At 39.2% G+C, this 25,729-nt stretch overlaps 1 protein-coding gene across 1 annotated transcript; it reads left to right on the top strand.

The window, feature by feature from the left end:
• Window positions 1-1,390: 1,390 nt before the first annotated feature.
• Window positions 1,391-24,833, top strand: LOC119024740 (F-actin-capping protein subunit alpha-2). The gene is made up of 10 exons (XM_037107809.1): window positions 1,391-1,524; window positions 13,848-13,911; window positions 16,401-16,452; window positions 17,244-17,307; window positions 18,828-19,034; window positions 20,310-20,389; window positions 22,306-22,384; window positions 22,531-22,602; window positions 22,784-22,846; window positions 23,657-24,833. Exons 1-10 carry the CDS (start codon window positions 1,441-1,443, stop codon window positions 23,795-23,797), a joined length of 906 nt encoding a protein of 301 aa, XP_036963704.1. The 5' UTR covers window positions 1,391-1,440; the 3' UTR covers window positions 23,798-24,833.
• The last annotated feature ends 896 nt before the right edge of the window (window positions 24,834-25,729 follow it).

Here is a 25,729-nt window from a genome sequence, read left to right on the forward strand (position 1 = left end):
ACTGCACGCATCAGGAAGATGAAATGAAAAGACTTCAGTGACTAAAAGGATCCTTTCAATCAGACTTCCTTCTCCTCAGTGCTCAAACAACCATCTGTGATAATATTTAACAAACCTCTCCCTTTGTTTCTCCCCGTCTCACTCCCTCAGCCCCGTCTCTGTGTTGCTGTGGGCTTTTCGCATTCAGTGTTGAGTTACATGTTATCTTTTTGTTGCTGGCAGCGTGAAAGAGAATGAGTCAGACAGTGAAACTGATATCATTCCTCTCTCAAGCAGATGAGTCTTGGACAGGACCCTGCTAGCTTTGGATATTTGTCTTAGCTCGCCATCTAGTGGTGGAACACCCAGCATACACAATGTGACAGCATCTCTGGGAAATCACAGGGCTTCCCCAAAATGTTTTGATGATGAAGAAGACATACTTTTGCAAAAAATATTACATTTTATTAATGGATGGGAGAGATGTGCTTTTTTCCTCCAATATCTCTTGCCACCTACTCGTGACCGTCACAGAAAGATTAGTTGTTTCACCGATTATTTGGTTAATCCGAGTGTTGGGGGGGGTACTTTTCTTAGGTCACGACCACTCATTTCTAGAACAATGGACAGAAGGAGTTCTTTGCCTCTGAACTTACCAGATGGGGTTCAGAGGTTAAAACTGTGTCTGTTGGGGTTCATAACATGAGACATTGAAAACCTACACGCTCTGCAATTCTAACAGACTGACAGCTAACTAAATACTTCAAATGAGATGCAAACAGAAGAGCATTTTTTCTTGTTTTATTTCCAAAAGCTGCACAAAAATGATTCAAGATTCATAATTCAAGATCAATTTAATTGACATCATACAGCCAGGATTGTAGAACAAAATTATATTTTAACTCCTACTATGTTATTTGTAAAGACAAAATGATATAAATAATGATTAAATAGCCAAATAAATATTGCACTCATAGATACCAGCCGCGTAAATCCACGTGATTTATTTTGGATCAAGATCCATGCCTTATTCTCTGAGAAATTCACGAAAATTTTCAAAAATCACCCACAATCTCACAATGTTAAAGAAAACTAGAATTAAGATCCACACCTAAAGTCCCATCCTCCATCGAAGTTTCGTGGAAATCCGATTCAGCAGTTTTTGTGTAATGGGAGGTAACACAAAATCCTCAAGAATTAAATCTGTTCCTGAGCATATTCTTTTTGACAGTGAGTGTGATTATATATGGAGTGATCCCAGAAGGATGATCTTGCATACAGCAGCCCTGGATATAAGGATATATAAATGCGTTATTTTTAATTCAATTATCTAAATTATTCTTTGAAATTGTCAAAATACCCATGCTGCATGTGACAGCCACTGAAGGCACAGCCAGTGACAGAGCATCAGTCACCACTCTTTAACACTGAGCTCAGCCGAGCTGGGAATCCACCCATGTGATGACGTCACGGGGCTCTGACAAGCTGGTGGTGCCGGAAGAAAAGATGGCGGATCATGAGGAGCAGCTATCCGACGAGGAAAAGGTAAGATGCCAAATAAATCGCTAGATAAACTCCAGCGGGGGCACGTTAGCGCTCGTTTTTGAGTTGCATTTGAGTGTGTCTGTCGGTGCGTCCCGGCGTCGACCGGCGCAGTTGAATTTGGAGAAAACCCAGGCCTCATCACAACCGCTGCTGCTTCTGCTCTTATTATTTTTAGCTCAACTTCCGCTCATTTGCGAATCTCAAACGGAGGCTCCTTGTACGGTCCTGACTCAAAATAGGAGCCGTGTTCAAATTATAATTTCAACTAAGCTCGCCACCCGCACCGCTTTCGTTGTGTGGACATGTCGTTTCCCCCCTGTGTCTCTGGCTGCCTGTGTTAGGGAAGTTTCATACACCAAACATCGCTAGCTAGTTAGTTTAGCATAGCCGCAGCCTGCTAGCATACAGCTACACTTACCAACACGCCCTTTTCGCTGTTTGATACCGCTTTTCTGTCGGCACGCATAAAACACTGGAAGTGGTGGATTGTCCGATTATTTGACGTGGAGCAGGATTTAATTCGTCGTATGACATCAACTATGGGCATTATACAAGCTAGCTTGCTAATCGCTATACCTCTAATAAATAGCGTTCCAGTCAGTAAAAAGATGTATGAACTGACGTTAGGCTACGAGCTCCACTTGATCCACGACGTGAGGTTTTATTGATCATTTGCGACGTGTCTTTTACATATGCTCTTCATATTTAAAAGTCAACTCTAAAGCTCTCCCACCAGCATTTATTATTTAAAAAAATAACCGAGCACTGTTTTGCAAATTATGTAATCAAGCCCATACAGTACAGGCTTCCTACCCCTTTACACCCCTGCTAGTGTCTGCCCTGTTCATTTTCTCATTTCCTTAAAAGTGCATACACAGACACACACACAGCCAATACCCTGACACAACATGAGTGTTCGACTGCATGTGCCTGAACTGTCTGCACTTAAGTGTAATTTCCTGCTCAATGGGTTGACTTCATTTTGCAACCACATTTTGGTCTGTGTTAAGCTGTGTTTGCATTTTGGTTAGATGTGTTGGAAAACAGATTTGAGAGAGGGAAGTCAGTGTGATTTCTGCTGCTTGAAACACTTTTGGTAAAATTATTAATAAGTTAATTGACAATTTGGGAACTGCTATTTTTTGTTTGAGTTAGCCGGAAAATATGGCATGAATTAAATGGGTGCAGCTGTGAAGATTTGCTTGATTTATTTTTTTAAAATGTTGTACATTTTTATTTACTTTATTTCAATGTTTCACTCGATTATTCTGTGATATATCAGATTTCTCTCTCAGCCTGGTTGATTACCAGATCTGATACGTTCTCTCTGATCATTGGAATCAGTGGTGTTTTCTCTTTATCTGGTCTTTAGTCCAATTGTAGATAAAATTGATTATCTTTTCTCTAAAAGAATTTGCTCCTTTGGCTCTGATGCAGCGTGTAATCTACAAACAAACAAACAATGTAGACTCTTTGCCTCCAAAATGTAGTGGAAAATGGAAATAATATGAAGTACAAGCCCCTTAAGTCAAGTTAATGTACTGTACTGTAGTTACATTCCATCACTGTTTATTTTGGGTTTTGATAAATTCAGAACTTGTTTTTGTCTCTGTCAGACCTTATAGGCAAACATCTCTATAAGCTAGATAATATCATTAATCACAATAACTTGTGATGTGTATTCAACATTTTTCAAAATGTCTTTTTTAATTAACCCAACGATTAAATACAGAAATATTCAGTAGATTAATGAATAGTGAAAAAGCTGTAGTTGCAGCCTTGATCATAATGACACACAGAGAAGTATGTGTTTACTTGTTTACTCGATACCCCGTGTGTATCCATCTTTACCCTGCAGTCAAAATTCCCACCAAGCTTGTTAATATCACAGTTAAACCATTATGAGCATTCTTCTGTATAAATGGTTGTGAACTTTTCCGTTGCCAGGTTATGTAATACGCCATTCAGAGTTAAAACAAGGCCTGGTTTTATTTTCTTCTGTTCCACAGCAGTCTGAGTCAGAAGTTTTTTAGAGTTTAGGCATCTCACTGACCCGCGGGTGTGACTGTGTCATGCTCATCAACACACAGGCATCAGCTGTTAGCTAAGCATTTCATTACAGGACCAGGGCGTGATGGTGACTGTGGCCACCTTGTGATTTTATAAAGCTTATCATGGATGATGTTTTCAGGTCTGCGATGTGGCATGCATCTGCGGTAAATAAAGTTAACACATTTAGATGGTGGTGTGAGGAGGATGGGAGCTCTTGTCATCATTTAACCATATTGGTTTCCACAACAGTCAGGGCAGTTTCACTAGTTGACCAGACAGCTTTATTTGCCAGAGTTGAAAGAATGATGATTGGGCACAGGCCAGGCTGACTGATAAACATAGTTTATACTCAGCACGTAGCTGGTTGAGGCTGTTCATTTCCCTCTGTGAATATGATTGGTGTGGGACAAATATGGTTACATTATACATCTGTCCACTGTATGTTGTGCTGTTAAGAACACAGCATTTCCACGAAAAACATCAAAGTTGCATTTTGTACTTTGAAGGCTGTCTCTCCGGTGCCTTAGCTCAGAGCAATCAGCCATCTGCTCTGACCCCTCAGCCTGTTTTGTGCACCTCAGAGAAAACCCGCAAAGGGAGGAAATGAGCATTTTCATCTGTCTAACACTGTGACAGTGGGTAATGGTTATCTAAATTCACTAGTTAAATTGAATGTTACTGGCCAGTCATAATTTGCAGAATAACATGAATTTTGTTGACCAGCCACAGCCTCCACAGAGTCTCCTTGCACTCCTAGCTGATGGTACTTACCTCTTCCACTTACCTCTAAGTTGCTATGATCTGACATTACTTTGATGACTGTTTAATCTATTATAAGGAGGCAGCTATGGTAGGTAGCTTTAGAAAAGTAAACCAAAAACATTTGTTTTTGATAGGAGGACTGCATCCGTGTTGAACAAAAGAAACAATTTTTGAACTTGTCCCAGTGAAATCCGAAAAGTTTCCCAGGGGATGGAGAGAATTTCTGTCCTGTTGCTGTCCTACAATGTCACTTTGCTATTCCAAAAAAAGACCTAAAAGCTCCCTATTCAGGAATTACTAGAGTCTCTTCCATTTGTAAATGATTAAACATGATGAAGAGTTCCATCTCTGCCACAGACCAGGTTCTGGTCATATTCTTTTTGAGTCATTTGGGAAGTGTCCTGCCAGGCTTCCTGATTACAGCACAGAAACCGCTCATGGTATTACAGGAAACCACTATTACTCAATGTGTTTGCAGTCAGTTTCTTCATCTGAGAGCTCTGGCAGGTATGGAAACCAAGCAATTTACCTGTTAGTTTCATTGTTTAAGAAAAGGCCTAAAATAAATTGATTGCCCGAATAAACACCCCAACTACCCACAGCCTTAAGTTTGGAGCCAGCAGCAGCTGCCCACCTTGTTTTGCAGTCGTTTACAACATTGTGTCTTTACCCGAGACATATCATTTTTGTTAGTCTTTTTGAAGGTGCAGTATGTTTAAAGAATATGCTGCGATGTGGTGGTTCCTGTTTCAGAGAAGGGCAGACCTTTCTGCCAGCAAACGGTGGTTTTGTGAGAATACATAATCTTGTCAAAAGGCTTATATTTGAGAGAGGAAGTAAGATGGTATGTATAAATCTTAGTTCTCCCATTTTTTATTGATATGATGGTGGCGAGGTGCTGTTTATGATATCCATTCAAATTGAAACTCATGCCAATGTAATCAGTTCTAGATTGGGTAGTTGTCTTCAATAGATATGTGGCCTTCAAGGAGTTTCACCTTTTGTATGTAACAGTACTTTGTTGGGAAAATTGATTTTTATACATCAAGATGGTGCCTGGTTGAGTTTTAATTAGAGATAGAGTGATTATCAGCCTTGATGATACTCAGCATTTTTACTATTGTTATTATTGATGTTTTGTCTGATTAGTGATTAAAATAAATGAAAAAAAGAGCTACTTTGGCTCTGATACAGATCCTCTCTCTGTTTCTTTTGTCCTACCCACAGCAATGTCTGTTTGGTTACACATCACAAGTATTAACCTACTAATGCAAATGTTTGGGTAGTTTCCTATTTTGTCTTGTCTGTGTACAAGCTTCAACCAGTTGGATTTTGCACCAACCGACTGAACCAGCATTTGTCAGTAGTAACATTAGGTGGAGAGAATTTATCAGCCAGATAATGGTGAATTTATGTTCTTTAAAATTATAGCAGAAAACAACACCATTGCAATTTTGTAATAAATGTTCCTTAGAGGTTCAGAGAGGAGGGAAGAAGTCAATGAGTTTTAATATGACAAATGTGATTAGAGCTATGGAATATTAGATCATCCAACTTGCTCGTGACAACTTAGTCTTTCTCAGGTGCATTTTAACTGCTAGTTGTAAGCCTGTCTTATCAATATCAGCATCGTCGGTTATCTGCATTGGCTGAAAAAATTCATTTTGTGCATTTCTTCAAGTAATTGCTGTCAGTTTCCGCCCTAAAGTTTTAGCACTGAACTGGAAAATGGTCGATCAGTATATCACTTGTTGTTCACCAGCATTTGGAGGGAGACAAAATTAACTTGTTTTGTACATGTGCATGTTTGTTTGATCCAGCGGATCCGCTTGATTACATGTGGTGTTTTTTCAGGAAAAACAACAATGGTGGTCTTGGTGTTGACAGTGTTGCCCTATACATGTGATGAGGCAGTTGCTAAAGAGAGAGTAAAATGAAGACAACACCATGAAGTAAGCGGTACATAATGTTCTTCACTGAAGCATTTTAACGTAAATGTTAGAGCAGAGTTGGTTCTTTTTCATGTAAGAAAATCAGAAATACTTTACAGCACTGCTGTAGGTAAAGGTTAGTACAACAAGTCAGTTAACCAATTTAACTGTCAGAAGGTAAACACGGAGCTAAGTGTTGACAATACCAGGGATGAATGCTACCAAGGCACCAGCGTAAATAATGCAAAGACACAGTCACGGTACAGTAAAGTATTATAGATGAACTAAATCCCATGAATAGAATTGGTGCAAAGATTAGGAAGGAAGAAACATTTACAAAGTCAGCCTTAAGATATATATCGCCTTTTGATGCTCAGCAGGAATACAATGTGATTTCCATAGGATGATAAATCACAAAACATTATAATGGGTGATAGAAAAACACGTTCTGTGATGGTGGCTTTCTTAATGATTCGTCAGACCACAGCAGCTTATTTGATAAAGGGTTTTTCTCCAATTTTCCAGTTTAAACGTTTTATTGCCGTCTGGGCAAAAAGGGTCATAAAGAAAACCTCCTGTCTCGGAAACTCCTAACAGCTCTATATGTGTCCCTCACCCTGTGAACAGCCGTCTTAGACCATAGGGATATAACAACGTTTAATGCTAAAAGATGAATGCAGTCCTACCTTTTAACTGAAGAATGTACAGGCAGAGGAGTTTTGCCTGGACGTGCCTGAGATGAGGAAAGAAATATGCATGTTTTTCTGTCTGAACACAGAAGTACAGCGCCTCGAGGGACCCAAACTGATGCTCTGCGCAAGGGTTAGAACAAGCTCAACTAACCCCTTTCCCAGCTTTTACTTTTGTTGATAGATTTTATTAGAAGCTTGATAAGCTTTCTAAATCAGTAAGCACATCTAAGAAACCAGATTAGACGTAGCTGACCTAGAAGTTACCTATAAACTTTGAAATGTTGATTTGTTAAGACCCATGGCTTTACACTGTTGTATAAGCATACTGGAGGAGGTAATGCAAGCCAGTGATACTCCATATATTTCATAGTTGGCTGCTTGAGGTAAAGTGACACTACCGTTTTTGGCCCAGTGTAAGGAGAAGTCATTGGGGTGTAGGCTGAAGGTGAAAAATGTGCACACAGTGTCTGAAATAAACTTTTTAGCTCACCAGTTAAATTGACTGCTAGATTATGAAATCCAAAACTTGACTTATTTTGTCATATATTTGTTTCAGTTCATTTCTTTGAGATAATGAGAAAAGAATAAAGATAATCTAAAAATGTATTCATGGTTAATCAATCAGTGAAGTGTTTTTATCACAAAAATCTGCTCAAGTATTTGTTATTAAATGTAATTAAGGATTATGCCTAAAATTTAATTTGAAGGTTTCTAAAATCTTGTCAGGGGTTGGGCTGACATTAGCGTTGGCTGATATTCAGTGACTACTGCACTCTGTACTATCAACCCTCAGCAGAGAGCATAAAATTAGTTTGTTCTCTCAGAGCTGCTGTAAGCCAAGAGTTTCCTGTGTTTGTGACGTGCAGGAGAGAAATTAAAAGGGCAGTTGCTCATCAATGTACTAATGTTATGTCTCAGTTTATTTTTTTTCATAAATCTGCTAGTTAGTTGAACGTGGAACATTGGTAGTGTTGGTGTGTGTTTCATTTAATCGTTGTTATTGCCGTTGTCTTGGATTCCTTTGTACATCTAGCTGGCTAACTTTGTTTCAAGCTTCTGAGGCTGAGCCCAGCTAAGTTACAAACATGTTGTGTGAATACAGCTTTCTCTGCTGTTTGAGATCAGTGGGTCAGAGCGGCAGTGGTGAGTACAGTGGTGTGCTAATGTGCAACAACACAGTACCTCAAATTTGGTAATTTAGTAACATATAACAGATATTTAACACTACCATCTTTTCAGTTATTCTTTTCTGCTCACAGATGCATCCTCCTTGTTTTTATGTTCATGGATATTGAGAGTTAAATAGATAGCATAAAGGAGCTCCATTTCAGCACGTCTGCTTTCTCTTTTAAAAAAACAAAAAATATTCCCTGAAGCATTGAAATACTGATTTGGATGTCAATTACCACGGCAATAGCAGGAGCTTTGTAGCATTCAGGTCAGCCACTAGTCCAACATCACAGGCGTTATTCCTTCAATTTAATCTTGAGCCAACCAGCTGCCACTTCCTCATTTTGATTAGCAGAGGTACATTTCTACCCAGCCTACGGCTGCATGAAGGTCTTCTTCCTCACTCTGACACTATGTACCTATTATTCAGAAATGATTGCACCTACACTCCCAGCCCATCGCCCAACCCCCTGAAATTCAGCCACATCAGACTAGGTTTGCTGTAAACCTGGCCCTGTCTCTGCTGTAGCATTTCAAGGCGCCAGGACCCACTTTTTCCCTTCTATCTAGGATATTGAAATGGAGGCATGCCAGGGAAGGGGATCAAACTCAGGGAGATGATGCAGCTTAAAATGCCCGCAGGCCAAAATATTGCCTCAGTCTATTCCTGCTGTGCTTTTTAAGTATTATCATTATTTTCACGGATCTGGATTGGCACGATAAGGCGATTTTGATGCCTGGATTAGGTTACAAATGTGGTTTCACTGTCAGAGGGTGTCGTTTGGGATTAAGAAAGGGTGCTTCCAAAGAGGGTAGAGGGTGGAGTGTTGGGATCATCCAGTTGAAGTGTCTGTTGCAAGTAAAGGAGGGGCTGCTGGGTAATATGAGGTTGAATATACAGTGAGCAAGTTAAATGAAAAGAGACCAGCTGGTGTTTAGGACAACAGTGCACAAAGACACAAGGATCCCACACTGAGGGGGGTGCCTGCCGCCTATGTCCCACGTTCTTTGTGTTTGTGTCTGTTAATATTATTCCAGCTCCTTGGTCAGCTCATGTCTTTATGCCAACTCCTCAGACTACAGCCTCTAACAATCCACAAGAAACACAAGAATCCTTAGAAAGAAAGGCAATTGACTATTGGGAGATACAAAATTCCTTACTCTTAGCAAAAGAAAGACTTTGTCCAAGATCATGATTACTTCCATTGAGTCATATTTATCTAGCACGCACAGAAACACACACCGCCTGCTGTCAGTTCTGTTTGGATGTTCATGTGTGGCAATGGAAATGGATCTCAATAGCAATACAGTTTCCCAAGGGTTAGGGTTAGGGCACACATGAAAGTCCCAGATACATCATACATAGATCATTTTAGACTTTACCTCATGACACTGAAACAACTGCTGCCAAATGGCAGTTATTTTTTGAATTTTTTGATTAGCTAATTCTGTAAAATGTTGAAAACAAGAGAAACATGCTAGGGTTAAAAAAAAGATTTTTTAAATATCTGAATATGTTGCAAAATCTTAAACGACAACTATAAATGATAGCGACAAAGTAAAGAAACATGACAATCAGGAGCCCCATATGTTGTCTGACCAACAGTGAGGAGCTCAAAGCTATTTCAGTTACAGTTATATAACAGAATAAACAGCAGTAAATTCTCTTTTTTTAGAACGTTAACCAGTGAATATTTGGCAGTTTTCCCATTATGAATAACTTGAGATATATGAAAGTTGCTGTCCATCAATTTACAGTGGTTTACAATGCGAATCATGTCCACATAATCCTGAAATTTAGATCATTGCAAAATTTTCATTGACTGACTGATCTGAGGAACTGCGTCTCATTCAGATCTGTAATGTTTTGAGTTTTGAGAAACAAACGAACGGTGAAAATAATCATTCAGCTTCAATGGAGTAACTTGACAAGTTGTGGAACATTTATTAAATGTTAAAAATGTTTTGGGGCTTGATACAAGGCATTATCATCAGCATAGTCTGGGTAAGTTTATCTGATAGCACAGCAACCATGAATAACTTTTTGCCTAGAGCTCGGCCTTTCATGTACTGTGTTGGCAGTTGGTGCTCAAAATGAGGTCTCAGAGCTCTAAATTGTCCCAGTAGCCTCTGTCCCAGTGTAGCATATTGTCACTGGAAGGAAGACTTGTGCTGCGCCACAGTAATTACTTCTGCAAAGTGAGCCATGACTTTGGTTCATTTTGCTCTGAAAGGTAAAAGATATCTTAAAGTTTTAACAGGCTTTGGTCAAGTTTGATCTAAAGTTAGTTTTTATTTTAATTTTAGTTTTTAATTAGGCCAAGCTGGTGTTTCTCAAAAAGGAAATAAGAACATTTACGTTCATATTCTGTCTCTGGCAGGCTCTGCAGAGGTTACTTTGTGGTTGAAAGCTGGTAAAGTAGTGCATGAAGCAGACTACTTCCTCTCGTCTGCACTTTGGGTTTCGCTTCTGTGTCCCATCTTGGCATCTATCTAGCAGCATCTTACAATCACCACGGCAGTAGAATGATTCGCAGTATTTCAGTCTGTAGCAGGACAGGCAAACAGGAAGACGGTTTAATTGGTTAAATGACAACTGCCATGGCATCAAGTGTTACATAAGTGAACGCAAAACAACTATTAAAAACAAAGAAGAGTTACCAGATGTCAGAGGGATACAGTAGCTTTAGTTTTCAGATCTGATAACTCATGCTTATGCTGCATATGTGCGTAGCAGCTCACACTAGCTGCAGGTGTTGTTTTTATTTTGTTCAGACATGAGCCAGATATGTGCAAATAGACTAACAAAAACAATTTTCGATATAGAACTGAAATTGCGACAACCCCAATCATCCCTTTTTACAGATAAAGGGACAGTTTAACATGAAAATAAACTGCAAGAAAATATAGAAATATGAATTTATTTGATTTATTCAGTGTTTGTTGCTTCGCTTTCTTTGTTATAAAGATGTAGGCTATTGTCTCAGTGCATGAGTAGAACTGGTTCAAGGTACTTAGAGGAAGAGGAAGTATTATGCTGTTCTTAACTAGCTTTTAACAGTCAATACCTCTTTCATAATCTGCTAATGGAGTATCCCTCTCCTCCTCCTCCTGTCAGTGATTCATTTTAAACCACATCACATTCCCTTGGCTTCAGCTCCTCTCCGCTCAGTGCACCTTAAAACAGTTAGCATGGCTCTGCTGTCAAATGGGATTGTAAAAACATCCCCGTCCATTCCTTTGCAGTCTTCTCTAGTCTCTCACTAGCTGCAGGCGCTACACAATTAATTGTGCAAGTTCATAGTTTTTTGCAGCAGGATTAAAATATTCACAGTCAGCATTATTTATGCCAATCTCCATTGTGCTGAAGACAGTTTTCATGCCAAACACTCAAACTAAGTAAATTCAAATTCAGTGTTTTACCCAGACTTTTTTTCCTTGCCAGGGTAGAGAACAATATCTGAAATATTGTCTAAAATATGATTCAGATTTCTTCTGCCTGGCTATCTCTACAGAGTGTATGCTGCCTCGTACCAAAGGCATGCTGGGGCAGCCCCAGTGATCCTGATTCAAATGAGAGGTTCAGAAAATGGATTTATTGATATCATGTCATTGTGTTACATTACATACAGATGGCAAGATGAGACACATGGAAAAGAATAGTGTAATGCTGTTATTTCTGACTATGAGACTATACAGCCAATGTTCAGCAGTGATTTAATGGTACTGCTGAACTCTGAAACTCTGTGATTAGACTTAAACCAGATTCAGGCAGAGAGAGATTTTAATTTTGCATCCGACATTTAAACTAGTCCTCTAAGCTTATGTTGTCATTTCTACACCCTTCTAAATATACTTGCAAGCAGCCAAGCAGTTCTCAAAGTCATCATTTGCACATTTGATGTCTATAACTGCCAGACTATATGTTTATGACCAAATAATGTTGTGTACAAAAATGCAGTTCATTACAATGAGTATATATCTGATAATGAACATGATTTGTGTTCATTTTAACAGAGATATATTTTTTTAGTTCATTCAAAATTCTGAGTGAAAAATGTTAAAAACAACTTGAGCTGTAGCCTCAAACTTCGACCATCTTTAAAAAATGTCTTTCAGTGTATTTGTGCTTGGCCCAGCTAGTACTGCTGTAAAGGACACTATTCAACTGTGGACATTAATGGGTTTTAAAAGAGAAACAACAGATCCAGGCCTGGTGTGGATAAGAGACCAAAATGGAAGAAAGTTAACTGAGTGTTTTATATTTTAGGTCCACAAGATGGACTTATTCGCATGTATAGACAGAGTCGATCAAAATTGAGATGTATACACCGTTCTGAATCAGCTCAGTTCAGATCACAAGAAAGCCAGCATACCATGTGATGTACATTTACCTTAACTAATGACAGTTTCGAAATTATTTTTCTGGATTGTAAATAGCAAAGAGCTTATTGCACTTGGGCCTCAGTCATCAGGACCTGTTCTACTAGAGGCTGAATTCAACCCAGAACAGAACCTCTTACATCAGTCCATGTCACAGATGTCACAGATGTGAGGAGGTTTTCACTCAGCAACTGGTCAGATAACTGATTAGGTAACTTTGGTTAACTAATATCTAAACATATTTCCTGGAACAGGCCTGCAGTCTGCATACGAAAAGCATGTTTACACCGCCGTCCTCTAACGAGGGAGACCCAGTGCAAATGACTCTTCCCACAGGGATTTCAAGTCACAAACACAAACAAACACAATTTTCCACCAGCTGTTTAACAATATGTGTGACGTGCAGTCACACAAACACACATACCTTTATTGTATTACGAATTGTAGACCATTCAACAGAAGTGGGTCATGATGATCTGATGACAGAGGATTAGACTAATGCAGATAAACTTTGATCTCAGCATCACACACACACAGACACACATGTTCCTCCCCAAGTGTCTTCCTTTCTCTCAGTGTCGCTCATTAGCAAGAATCAATCTGCAGCTCTGCGCCAGTGCCAGAGCACTTGTGTACACACAGTGCTAATAAGGGCCCGAGGGATAGGCACAGATAAGCTGTCACACACACAAACACACGCACACATACATATTTAGGAACACCTTTCCTGATCCACCAGCTTGTCAGACCGGGGGGAACCTGGCTGGGACACCGGACCCTGCCAGTGATAGAGAGAGGTAGAGAAATATGGAGGTAGGGCGAGAGGGAGAATGTGTACTAGAGTCCTCAGCACATTTTTATGTCCTTATATGGTTGTAAACCATGCGGGGGAGGGAGGGGCCGTTGTCTCACTGTCAGTTTGACATGTGACCTGGAGAGAGGAAGTGTTGTGGTGCAGCAGCAGAACAGAAGTGAGGAAGGGGAAAAATGACTGTTCAGATGCGCTGCAGACTGAGAGAAGCATTGAACCGCGTCACTACACCCTCCAAACCAATGACACAGTAACATTACACCCTCTGTTGGCCACTTAGCAGACATGTATTCACTGTTAACACTGTGGATTTTTGTCATTAGTGGATGAACTTGCACAGAATGCAGCGCTGGGGTGGGATAAAACTTCAGCAAATAAAAAAATTAGTCTGAAAAAAAAAAACATCTTTCTAAGTAGGAATGCTTAGAATTGTCAAAATAAATACAAATTACATAATAGACAAATGTAATGTTGCATTTCAGATTTAGAAAGTGGGTTAATCTGTATCCTTTCTGTGTGCAGGTACGCATAGCAGCTAACTTTGTCATCCATGCCCCGCCAGGAGAGTTCAACGAAGTCTTCAATGGTGAGTTTTCTGTCTTCTTTGGAAGACTCTGTTGTTATTACCCCTCCTCTTCTTCCCTTTATCACCTGTTACCTCTCTACTGTCAGTTATCAACAAGCATAGTGTTGGAAGAAGCTAATGCTAACTTTCAATGTTGTCATCTCTGTGCTGTTCACACTTGACAGTGTTCTGTCGTAATAAGGAGTCTTGCAGTCGTTGTGCTTTGAACACCTCATCACTGATCAGTAACAGGGGGTCTCACATTACACACGAACAGAATGGATGTGACACAGGAATGACATGGTCCAATTAGTCCAGGCTGTTGGTACTCTGATATGCACCGAAACAAGGAAAATGCAATAAAATGATATTTGTTAGAGAATGGATGAGGTGGATGTGTGGAAAGCAAGAATTACATTTGGCACTAAAAACATGACATTATTGTGGTTCAGCAAGGACAACACTATTACAAATACTGAAAAGTTTATGTATTCTGATAGAAACCATACACGATCACTCTGCCACTACATACGAATAGAAGCATGATAAGACTGGATTGTGTGGTGACAGCAGAGGAGGGAAGGAGAACGGAGAAGAGTGTCAGCTTTCATTGACTGAAGCTCGATCCTGGCCCCCTGATTCGTCTGCGACTCAGCAGTCATTGGTGACAAGCTGGCGAGCTGTCTCCTGAGCACAGGAGTGCGCACTGATCTGCCGTTGATCCCAAGCTTTTCATTGGCAATGTCCAAATACAATCAGCCGATCAAATGAACTTCACAATTTAGTTGGGTGGCGTAAAGGCCCCCACACACCGCACAGACGTCCAACTGCCCTACTCCGTTTGCTTCTTGTCGGACCCATTCGGCAGAAAAGTTGCATGAACACACCGCGTCGACGTGGTGCCAGCTCCACAGTAGCGTGTACGTTCTGCGCTTGTGCGAGATGGTGTGGGCGGGTGTGTTCCTGCTTTTAGAGGATGTGGGTGCAAATCCAAATGTAAAACAATTTATAGAAAGGCTAGTTAAGATTGATTTTGTGCAATTACATTTCTAAAAAAAATGTTGAAGCATGCATACAAATGTAGTGTATACTCCCCAGGCCTCACTTGTGTTGTAGTATTCGATCTGTCAAAACCCTAAAACACTAAGGTTTTCAGTTTTGTTTTCAGCGAAAAATCAAATGTAAACCGAGCAAACAGCCTGACACTAGTGCAGCAGATTTAATCATGGAATTTACTTGTCAAACCTAGCTATAACTAATTAGGTTGATAGTCGCTGCATTCCATTTCAGTTCCTGTGACAGGAGCCTAATATCATGCATACAAACTCATGGCACGGCTCACTGAAACACCCAAATGGGATGAAGCCATTGTCTTCAGTATTGCTTACACCAGTGCTTTTCCTGCAATGACAAGACAAAATCCTTCTCATGAGAGCCCACAAGCTACGACCATTTAAAAAGTAAAAATATAAATAAAGTGTGCCATATTTTAGATACTAAGGTACTTGAGTGTACATTTAAAGCATTAGGTAAACTCTGTAAGTCTGTAGCCTTCTGTCTTTGCAAGTTCAGTGATCCTCTGCACTTAAACCATGGGGGGGGGGGTTTTGTCACTAGAGGCAAGTGGAAAAAGACATACAGATGGCTGCATTTTTTGAAGACAAAGGAGGATATAGGGTGAAGTTGACTCATAGTGATCCCACATCTGCTATGTGGAAGCAAATGTCTTTAAATTTCTGAGCTGAAATAAAATAAGCAAGGATGAATTACCACGAATGCTGATTAGTGAAAGAAATGGAATTTTACACTGTACTGCAATATTACAGCACTTATTTCCAATTACTTAACTGTCTTTTTAAGTACTACCAAAGGGTGGTGCCAAAGTCAAAGATTATAAAAACTTAAATTCACAAAGTACATGTCCTTTTTTTATTTTAAAATTACTTGTTTGATACAGTTTTATTGTCAACCTGTCTCTAAAAGAATTTTTGCTGTTCAGACAGGCCAAAATGAAAAACGTTTCTGTTCATGTACTACTAATCACACCGCTGTGGCCAGTCAGAGAGCTAAATGAGGCTATGGCATTTTGGCCAAAGTGTAGCACGCCCTGCATTGCCAGTGTTGACACCACACTGTTAGAGGAGCACCCCTTGAGAGAGTGTGTGTGTATGTGTTTTGGCATCGTTAAAGCCTCGTCCTGCCTCAATAAATGTCGTCACCTCAGAGCAGCACTTGGGGGCTGTCTGTCTGCCTCTTATCACAACCTGACAGCCACACACACTAAAACACAGTCCCCTCTTGCCACTTTGTCCCCTTTCATCTCCGCGTGATTTTACAGCCTCTTCCACTGAACTAATTTACCATGTCTGCATCACTCCTCTGGCATAAATGCTGCAAAGACTGACTGCAAACAGCTCTGTCTTTTGTGTTGGTGTGTGTGTCATGGCACTAATCTGCTGTACCACTCTCTACATTTTCCTCTCTCATTATCATGCCTTTTTCCCCCTCAGATGTGCGATTGCTGCTCAACAATGACAATCTTCTCAGGGAAGGTGCTGCGAAGTAAGTCAATTGTATTTCCAGGTTTTTGATAAATATTTTAAATATGCATTAAAGCTATAGGAAACAATAAACTTAAACTACAGGAAGAGAAACATTTGTCAACAAATAGACCCACTGTCATTCTGCACATAAGCTTTTTTGTTTTGTTTTTACAAATGTACAAATGTTTTTACTTGCACTCAGTTTCAATGAAAGAGGAAATTAGTCCATGTAGACTTATTATGGATCTAGTATAGGCTACATTTTTCATCTGGATACCTGACCCAAACCTTTCACTACCCCACAGGCCAGACTGGGCCAGGCCAGGCCGGGTTGGGACCAAATTTTTAGAAATTATGTCAGGTCGGATCTGCTTATGTATTGACACAGTGCTCTCAAGTTCATTTTAGTTAAAAAATATGTTGTAATAATATGCTAAGTTCACATTATTCTTTCAAGCGTAAAATAGTACCAAAATAAGTGATAACTGATGACGGACCTGCTGTCTGTGTTTGGGCTATTTACAGTGCTGTTAAATTCTTTGGTTTGTTAATAACGTGATGGCTTTTTAATGCAACACAGAGCCAATTGGATATTTTCCAGGTAACAAATATTAATGTGAGACTGTATGACAGGGTAGCACATACTCAGAGCCTGTTGACTTCAGGTCAGGCGTAGCTACTGCTGTCTTTGACTCGGTCAGGTTTGGACCGAAAAAATGTAGCACTCCAATATCATATATGTATTATGTAGATAGACACTTTGATTCAGAGTTTGGAGTGCATGTAATAACTGTTTCTCTCTCTCTGCAGTGCATTTGCACAGTACAACTTGGACCAGTTTACCCCAGTGAAAGTTGAGGGCTATGAAGAACAGGTGAGCCATGTAAACTGATGTCTGCAGCTCAGAGGTTAAATGAAATGGTATGACATCATGGGTGTAAGTCGGCTGACTTCTCCCACTTTACCCTTGTGGCCCTCACTGTCCATCCCATTCAGCAGTCTCGTCTCGGGTGTGTTGCTCACTCATTTCATGTCACATGAAGATTTGTTGCTGTTGCACCATATGGCTTACTTCTCAGTTGAGACCCCTCAGTTAAAAAGGTTCAGTCTTAGATTGTGATGCTGCATTAATAGCCTTGGCATGGTAGAAGTATAAAAAAAATGATGACTCATCAGAGATGGCAAAAGTGTGCACATTCCTTACTCAAGTATAAGTACAAAATAAGACTGGTAGAGGTCAGTGTACTGATACAACTTCTTTACTCAAGTAAAAGTAATGAAAGCAGGCTCTGAAATGTAGCCAGTAAGAACTAACTCTCTGACAGACATTTCTACCGGTGATTCAGTGCAAAGCTGACTGAAGCTCATGTCATATTAATATGATTCAAAATCTATTAAACTTAAAGGTAGAATCAGTAGGATTTGTGTTACCAGTAGGAGTTGATTGAGTCTCATTCCCAGTATTTCAAATACAGTCATTTTGGGTTGGTAAAGCATGAAACATAATAGAAAGTCAAGATTATTACACCATTATCGACACTGAACAGTATGTCAAGGCTAAAGAGATACTTTCTTACAGAGCAGAATATCATTCTTGTAAAGCACATTTCCTAGTTTAACATAATATGCTGTACAAATGATAAAAACGGTGAAAAGAAAAGCCAATAACTGAAAAAAAAGATAGCCAGCATCATAATGGGACACTGATGCAGGAAAAGCAACAGGCTTATTCACTTGTCATTAATATTGCACTAACGTGATGGAGTCCTGGGCTTTTTCACCAGAGAGGGGAGGTTGGGTTAAAGGATCAAAGTAAAGTGTTCTTTGCTTCCACATGATACACAATCACAGACGTGGTTTAATTTTTATTTAATTGCACTCACTGAGCTTCTGTGAATGTTGAACATGCTGCTGAATGAATGTAGCTGTGTGTAATGATTGCAATGTCTTATGTAAAGATGTCATCATGTCCCTCTGTTCCCACATCACGGGTTGAAATTCCCCTGTCAGATACCCAACAGGCTGAGCTGAGTGTTGATGAGGAAGACAGTAGATGGAAAGTTGATGCTGATGTCTGTGCCTTTGTCATCACCCCCCTTTTCTTTTCTTTTGTTTTTCTTCCTCTTCACATCCTTTTAATTAATCTCTCGATTTTTCTCTCCCTTTCCACACAAAATCTCCTGCCTTCTGCCATCCTCCCTGTTGTTCCCGTCTTGTTCCACTTCTCTCTGTGTTACTCTCTCTGGTGCTCCTTCATGTCCTTGTCTTTTTGTTTTCTTTTACTTTCTGTTCATCTGTCTTTCATTCTGGCTTGCTCTATTCCACTTCCCATTACCTCCTCCCTTGCTCTTTCACTCTTTTCCTTCTGTCTCACTGTCTCTTCATTCCTTCCAGGTCTTAATCACAGAGCATGGTGACCTTGGGAACGGCCGGGTCCTGGACCCCAAGAACAAGATCTCCTTCAAGTTCGACCACCTGAGGAAGGAGGCCAGCGACCCTCGGCCCCATGACGCTGACGGCTCCCTGGAGGGCTGGAGGAGTGCTGTGGACTCTGCCGTCAGAGCCTATGTCAAGGAGCACTATCCCAATGGAGTCTGCACCGTACGTCATGATCTACACGATAATCACAAGGATGTACCTTTAGTCACTTTAAGGAACACGTTATGAACACACTCAGTTAGCCATGCAGTTTGCAGTCCATGCTGGAAGTTCGAAGCAGCGGGACAATATTTGGGCTAATGGCTAACACATTAGCTTTGGCGCAGGATCGGCAAGAGCTAACTGGTTAGCATGATAACTTCACTACATCTCTGCAACACAGTACATGGAAGTCATATAGTTAAAAACTGTTTTTTGTATTTCATATTGCACCTTTAAGGTCTTAATTGCAACAAACATTTTATCCAATTCTGTGGATCCATCTTAAATTTGTTTTGGTCAAAATGAGTCAAGTGCTTCTTGAAAAGTTCACACATCTCATGTTTTAAACCTTTAAACTTACCACTGAACAACTAATATTGTCACATTCAAGTATTTTAAAATGAATCATGTTAAATTTATATCTCCACTATTAAACAATTGACATTGAGGTTATCAGTTTTTTTTCTTAGTTGTTGCTATACTTCAGAGACGTATATGTTCATACAACCATAATTAGTCATGTGATCTGACTCCCCTGCAAAGATAGCTCCCACCAAGCATCTACGAGCAGACAATAAAGACAATCAATCCCTCAATCCAGACATTTCTGTAGATGATTCTGACTTCTTTAGCAAAAGGAGATTTTAGAGCCTGAATCTTTTTTTGAATGTACCACAAAATGTTACAAGGACATTCTTGTACCTAAAATGCAGGATTGTTATCTATAAAAATAAATAATTAGATTGTGTCATATGCAATGCGAAGACTGCCTGACATTTGGTTTTCTTTCTTTTGACTGACACCTCAGCAAACAGTCTTCATTAATTCGATTTAGTTATAAAATGTGGTCGTTCACAGTTAGCAAACACAAACAAGACAGCAGGAGTATTTGGAGATGGTTGCATGGCTGCTTTTATAAAGCTTCTGTTGTGCTACTTATTTTATTAATGCAAAGTGAACAGTAGAGTTCTGTTGCAGATACGGAAGATTTCGCAACAGTGAATTTGTTGCATGTGCTTGCCAAATAGAGCAACACGTTCTGTGTGTACATAAGAGTATCTGTGTTGCAGGTCAGGTTGAGTATAAATGTGAAGCTGATAATCACAAACCACTGTCTCAGTCTTTGCTTCATGTGTACAGCAGTAAAGAAGAACTAAGAAAAGTGACCTTTAACAAGCGGAGAAATGTGAAGAGAAAAGTTCCTAGCATGTGAAATGTTTTTTCCTCTCATTTCAGATTTATGGGAAAACCATCGAGGGACATCAAACCATCATCGTGTGCATCGAGTGCCATCAGTTTCAACCAAAAAACTTCTGGTACAGTTTCTCAATATTCAATGTGATTTTATTTCTGTCACTCTTTCCATTTTGCACCAGATGACAGGCTAGCTTGTCATTTTTATTTTTGACCAAAAGGGTTTATAAAATTGTCACAGATGGTTTTAATCAAACCTAATTTTGCTGAATAAGCCTAAAAAGCCTGAAGTGTTGTTTGATATTAACAGGATGCTTTGAAGGCATTACTTTAATTGGCACTTAACTCTGGAGCATTAAAAGGCTGGTCCTCATAAGCGTTGCTGAGCTGTTTCTGATCGGGTTAATCTAATTGGATAAGAACTGTACCAATCCTCTTGGTTTATTAGGCTTATAGGTTGTTAGGTGTAATGATCCCAGAGCTTCTGTGTGTGACTGCCACTGTTACCTGCCATGTTAAATTAAAGAGGAACCTATAGGGCAGATTTGGGATTAGATGAAACTCAAATAGAGACATCGTATATTTCTCATCATATGTTTCTGACTCTATAATGTGCACATAAAAAAGTGACACTTGTATTCAACACAGTGACATTGTGATAAAGAAAGCAGCTTTTCATAAAACACCTTTTTGCTTTTATACAGCACTATAAGTTTTATAAAATTGACAACTCAACTGTCTACCCTTTGTGATAAAAGAAGAAAACCTAAGTCAACCTTTTTAGAGGTCTGAGTTAATGTTAATCCACTGCTTTGTGATTGTAGATGAGTGACAAATTAAAGGAGAAATTAAGAAACCCTTGAACCCTTTTCACACTGAAGGAAAAAACCCACCCACATCTGGCTTTTTTGAAAGAGTACCACTGGCATATTCCCAGGTCAAATGACTAGGTAGTTGTCATGGATATTAATTGGCTCCAGCTCTGATTAGCAGTGATGGAAACATAAAGCCCAGGCAAACATGATCAGTTTTGCCCTTTTAGGCGCAATGCTCCGATGCACCTTCAAGTTTCAGATGGTAGTGTAAAAAGGTTAATCCATTTCTGTTGAAGCAGTGTGAACCTTGTTCAGAGTTAAGTTTGAAAAAGAGACTGACTTACAAGATGTTTTTAAAAGAGTAGACACTCTAACAATGTCACTGGCCTCCATGCCCTGCTTCAGCTCTTTCATTTTTCTTCATGAGTTCATGATGACAAATGTGACTCACAAGAAAAAAAAAACAAAGCATAGAGGCAAACTTGTTTACCGGCAATGGAAAGTCAATCTTCTGCTTTTAGTGGATTTACCAGTGTTTACAAAAACTGCACACACCTGCTCATTTTAGTGTAAAAATGGTTTTGGTCAGGTTTGGACCAAAACCAGCCCTCAGAAGAGCTTTTGAGGCTCTGTGCTATCCTGAAAGTCAAATGGTGGCTTCAAACACCATTCAGCCAAAAGATATTAATTTATCTGAGGTTCCTATTGGTATTAATTTGGGTTTAAGACTTGTAATGCACATCATTTTTATACTCATCACACCGTGCAGTAACCCCTTGTTCCCTGTCAGGATTCATCTTCCTTTATTAGTGTTTCTCCACTCATTTATTCAGGTTTTTCATGCAACTTTTCACCTGTCTGTAATGTTGGAATATATACGGTTAAAAATCTAAGCTTGAGTTAGTTTACATTTACTGTGTAACTGTCAGTGTTGAATATATCATGATGCAACATAAGGCAGCTGATATGAGAGCACCCTGCAAGTGTATCTTATATCTCTTGTGGCTCTGGCTTGGCTTTTAGATCTTTTCAACTGTGGTTATTATTTCTGTTTCCTGAAACAGACATGTGACTTTTTAGCTAGACACACAGCTGCAGGTTCACTTTGATCGTAAATGATAGGACATCCCCGTTAAGCAAATCAAGTTAGACATGTTTATATCCAACTTCCCTAATGTATGTGTGTGATGTCAAGTCTTGTGCTCTTCTTCCTGTCTGCACAGGAATGGACGCTGGAGGTCAGAATGGAAATTTACCATCTCTCCCTCCACCACTCAGGTGGCAGGAATCATGAAAATCCAGGTATTCTTCTGCTCTGAGATGTAACCGACAGGCTCACTTTCTAAACACCGAGTCATTTTTGTTGCTGTTCACAGAGCTTGTTGCTAATTATTGTTTTCTATTTTCTGCTCACAACAGAGACAAACTAAACATTTAATTCCCTGCAGGTTCATTACTATGAAGATGGCAACGTTCAGCTGGTGAGCCACAAAGAGGTCCAGGAGTCCATGTCAATTTCTGTGAGTATAACTGGACACATTTGTTCATGTGCATACAGACAGATAAGAAAATGTAATGTGCATTCACCTCCATCTCCTTTGGGTGTGTGTTTTTAAGGTTTTATAATTTGCACTGTGGAGGTGTTAGGTGGTGTATTCACTCAACTATTTTCTTGAAATAAATTGTGTCATATTCTTTCAGAACGAGGCTTCAACCGCAAAGGAGTTTGTGAAGATCATGGAGGCTGCAGAGAACGACTATCAGGTATGTAAACATGTCAAATGGATATTCTGTGTTAAATATGCCAATTACAGGCTGGTTGTTGCAGGGAAGCTCAACTATTGCCTGATAACATGTGTTTACTGCCAGGGTTCTCACTTACTTTAAACATTATTTGATTAATTTATTATTAGAAATGATTACTGTGGGGTGTGCAAGTCTCCAAAACTGAGACATCATGAAGAGTTCATGTTTTACTCTTGTTTTACTCCATCACAGGATTTTCCTTTGGATGTCAACTTTTTATGCTATGAGGGATAGGAGTGAGAATGAATTTCACAGTTGTGTGAGTCATACTGATGAATTTAGATGATGGATTTTAATGGTCATCCATTCATTTCATGAAATTTAAGATGTTTGAAAACACTTTGAATACATACATCTTGGCTAAAATTTCATCTACAAAACCTAGGCTTCTACAATTAATCAATTAATCACTTTGTCAATTCAAAGAAAATAAATACCCAACAATTTTTGTAATGATGAACTGTTTCAGGCACTTTTCAAGCAAGTTCCAGACTCTTCAATATGAGGATTTGCTTCATTTTTTATTTATTTATTTTTACATTAATGACACAAGGGTTTTGGACTTTAAGATGTCACTTTAATGGCTCACAATTTTTTGACATTTTAACAGATTAATCTTGAATATAATTGGCCAATTACCTGATCATGGAAATCACTGTGCATTGTAGTGCCAGAGACAATAATTTAAATCGATTTTTAATATATATTTATACCCTCGTATCACCTCTGCTCTCACCTCTTTCTCCCTATTTCTGTTTTTCCTTCCAGACGGCCATCAATGAGAATTACCAGACCATGTCGGACACTACCTTCAAAGCCTTACGCCGCCAGCTTCCTGTGACACGCACCAAGATCGATTGGAACAAGATCCTGAGCTACAAGATTGGCAAGGAGATGCAGAACGCTTAAAAAAAAAAATTAAAAAATTAAAATAAAATAAAACATCGGAGAACATAACAGACAACTCCCCCCACCCCACCCCCCACCCAAACAACGTTGCATGACTGGATAGTTGTATCGTCTTTGTACAGAAATTAGATTAACGGGGACAAAGAAAGGTTTGGTCTCACAACCAGATGTCACATCACACATTGGATGTCTACTTTTAGCGATGTTATTTTGTTTTTATACAGACAATGTTAACTCCTCTGTATATTGAATCTAAGATAAAGATAATCGTATTTGGGGAAAGTGAAACTTGAGGAAATATTTCAAGACATAGGAAAGGGGGTGGACACTTGTATGCAAAAACATCCTTATAAAATACAGTATCACGTGTGCAATATTTATTGTGTCAGTGAGACCACACCTTTTATTTGACCTGCTGAAAAACGGTTTGAATTTGCAGTGATGGTGAAACAATCATTTTTGGGAGCGTTTTGTTCGCAATTACAAAAGAGCTCAGATATTTGGCAGAAAGGAACGCCTCCCTTCACTTCACAGTTAATGTCCCATACGGTCAACGATAAAAAAAAAAAAAAGTTCTTTGTGTTCATTGACTGGTATCTTTGGCACAAGCAGCCACCACTGTCAGCCACTCAATGTTCTTGTTCCCTCATTTTGGTACTTCCCTCACCGTATGTCCTGTATGTGAGTTCTCAATCTCACAGTGCTCCTGGCTAAATTGCCTTTTTGACTTGACATCATCTGAACCCTTACTCAGCGCGGGGAGTTCTGTGACCACTTAACAAGCTTAATTAACAAGTCATCAGTCGCTAAGTAATGTGCATAATGTCCAATTTACAATAAAATTAAAACGTATCACTTTCTCCTCCAGTGCTTATTTTTATTAAAAAACAGAACCTGACTGTATTATATAACAAGGCACATTGTAATATATACCTGTATGAAACATCCTGTCTGTCAGTTTGGTGATTTATTTCCATGAGATTAATTGTAATTCAGTCACAATTATGTTGCATTAAATGACAAATTTTCTATTTGCTGACTCACTCATAATTTCTGAGTCATTATTGCGATACAGAGTTCCTCATAAACCTTCTCACACCTGCATTACATTATTTAACTGCACTTGTTGCTAAAAAACACTATTGAACAGATGTTTAATTTAATTTTTTAAATATGACTACACAATCATTGAGCTAACATCATCAGAGGGCATCATAAGTGATATTCAGGTATCCATGTGATGGACATTGAAAGATCTTCAACCACATTTTGGAAACTAATTCGATTTTAATTACATTTTATACTATACTTACTCTTGTAGTAGACCATTAGGTACTAAAATACCTGAGAAGTTGTATTTGATGAGACTTTATCTGTGTTTTTATGCAGCGATTCACTGATTGATCTCATGAGGTCAAAGATCAATGAGATCACTGATACAGTAGATCTGTTTTTGAAGGTATGAATATAAACTGCAGACCTAGTGTTTTATTGAAGTTTTTACGGGCATCAAAGTACCATAACTCTCAAAATGTAATGATGGCATTAGTTTTTGGGTCATAAATCCAGCTGATGAAAAACTTATGATGAAAATACTCAGTTGCCAATAAACTACTTGCACTCTTTAGCTCTAGGTAATACAGTACTGCTCTGTGAATGATTATAAATTGGACAGATTACCTTTAAGTTAGTCATTTTTTTAAAATTGAGATATTATCTCCATAAAACACCAGGGAGACTAAAACATTGAAAAATGTGCCACCACATGTTTTTTTTTTTCTCAGATGTATCATTGAGGTTTACATAACGGGGTCCACCAGTGTGGTCCATGGGTGATTTCCCTGTTCTATTCTTTGTTTGAGTACCTGAGTGGCATGACATTTAAACAGGAAAAAACTGACAAATAAAAATGTGAAGCGCTTAGGTGCTCAG

This window comes from Acanthopagrus latus, chromosome 8, assembly GCF_904848185.1.
Source record: "Acanthopagrus latus isolate v.2019 chromosome 8, fAcaLat1.1, whole genome shotgun sequence".
Taxonomy (NCBI): Eukaryota; Metazoa; Chordata; class Actinopteri; order Spariformes; family Sparidae; genus Acanthopagrus; species Acanthopagrus latus.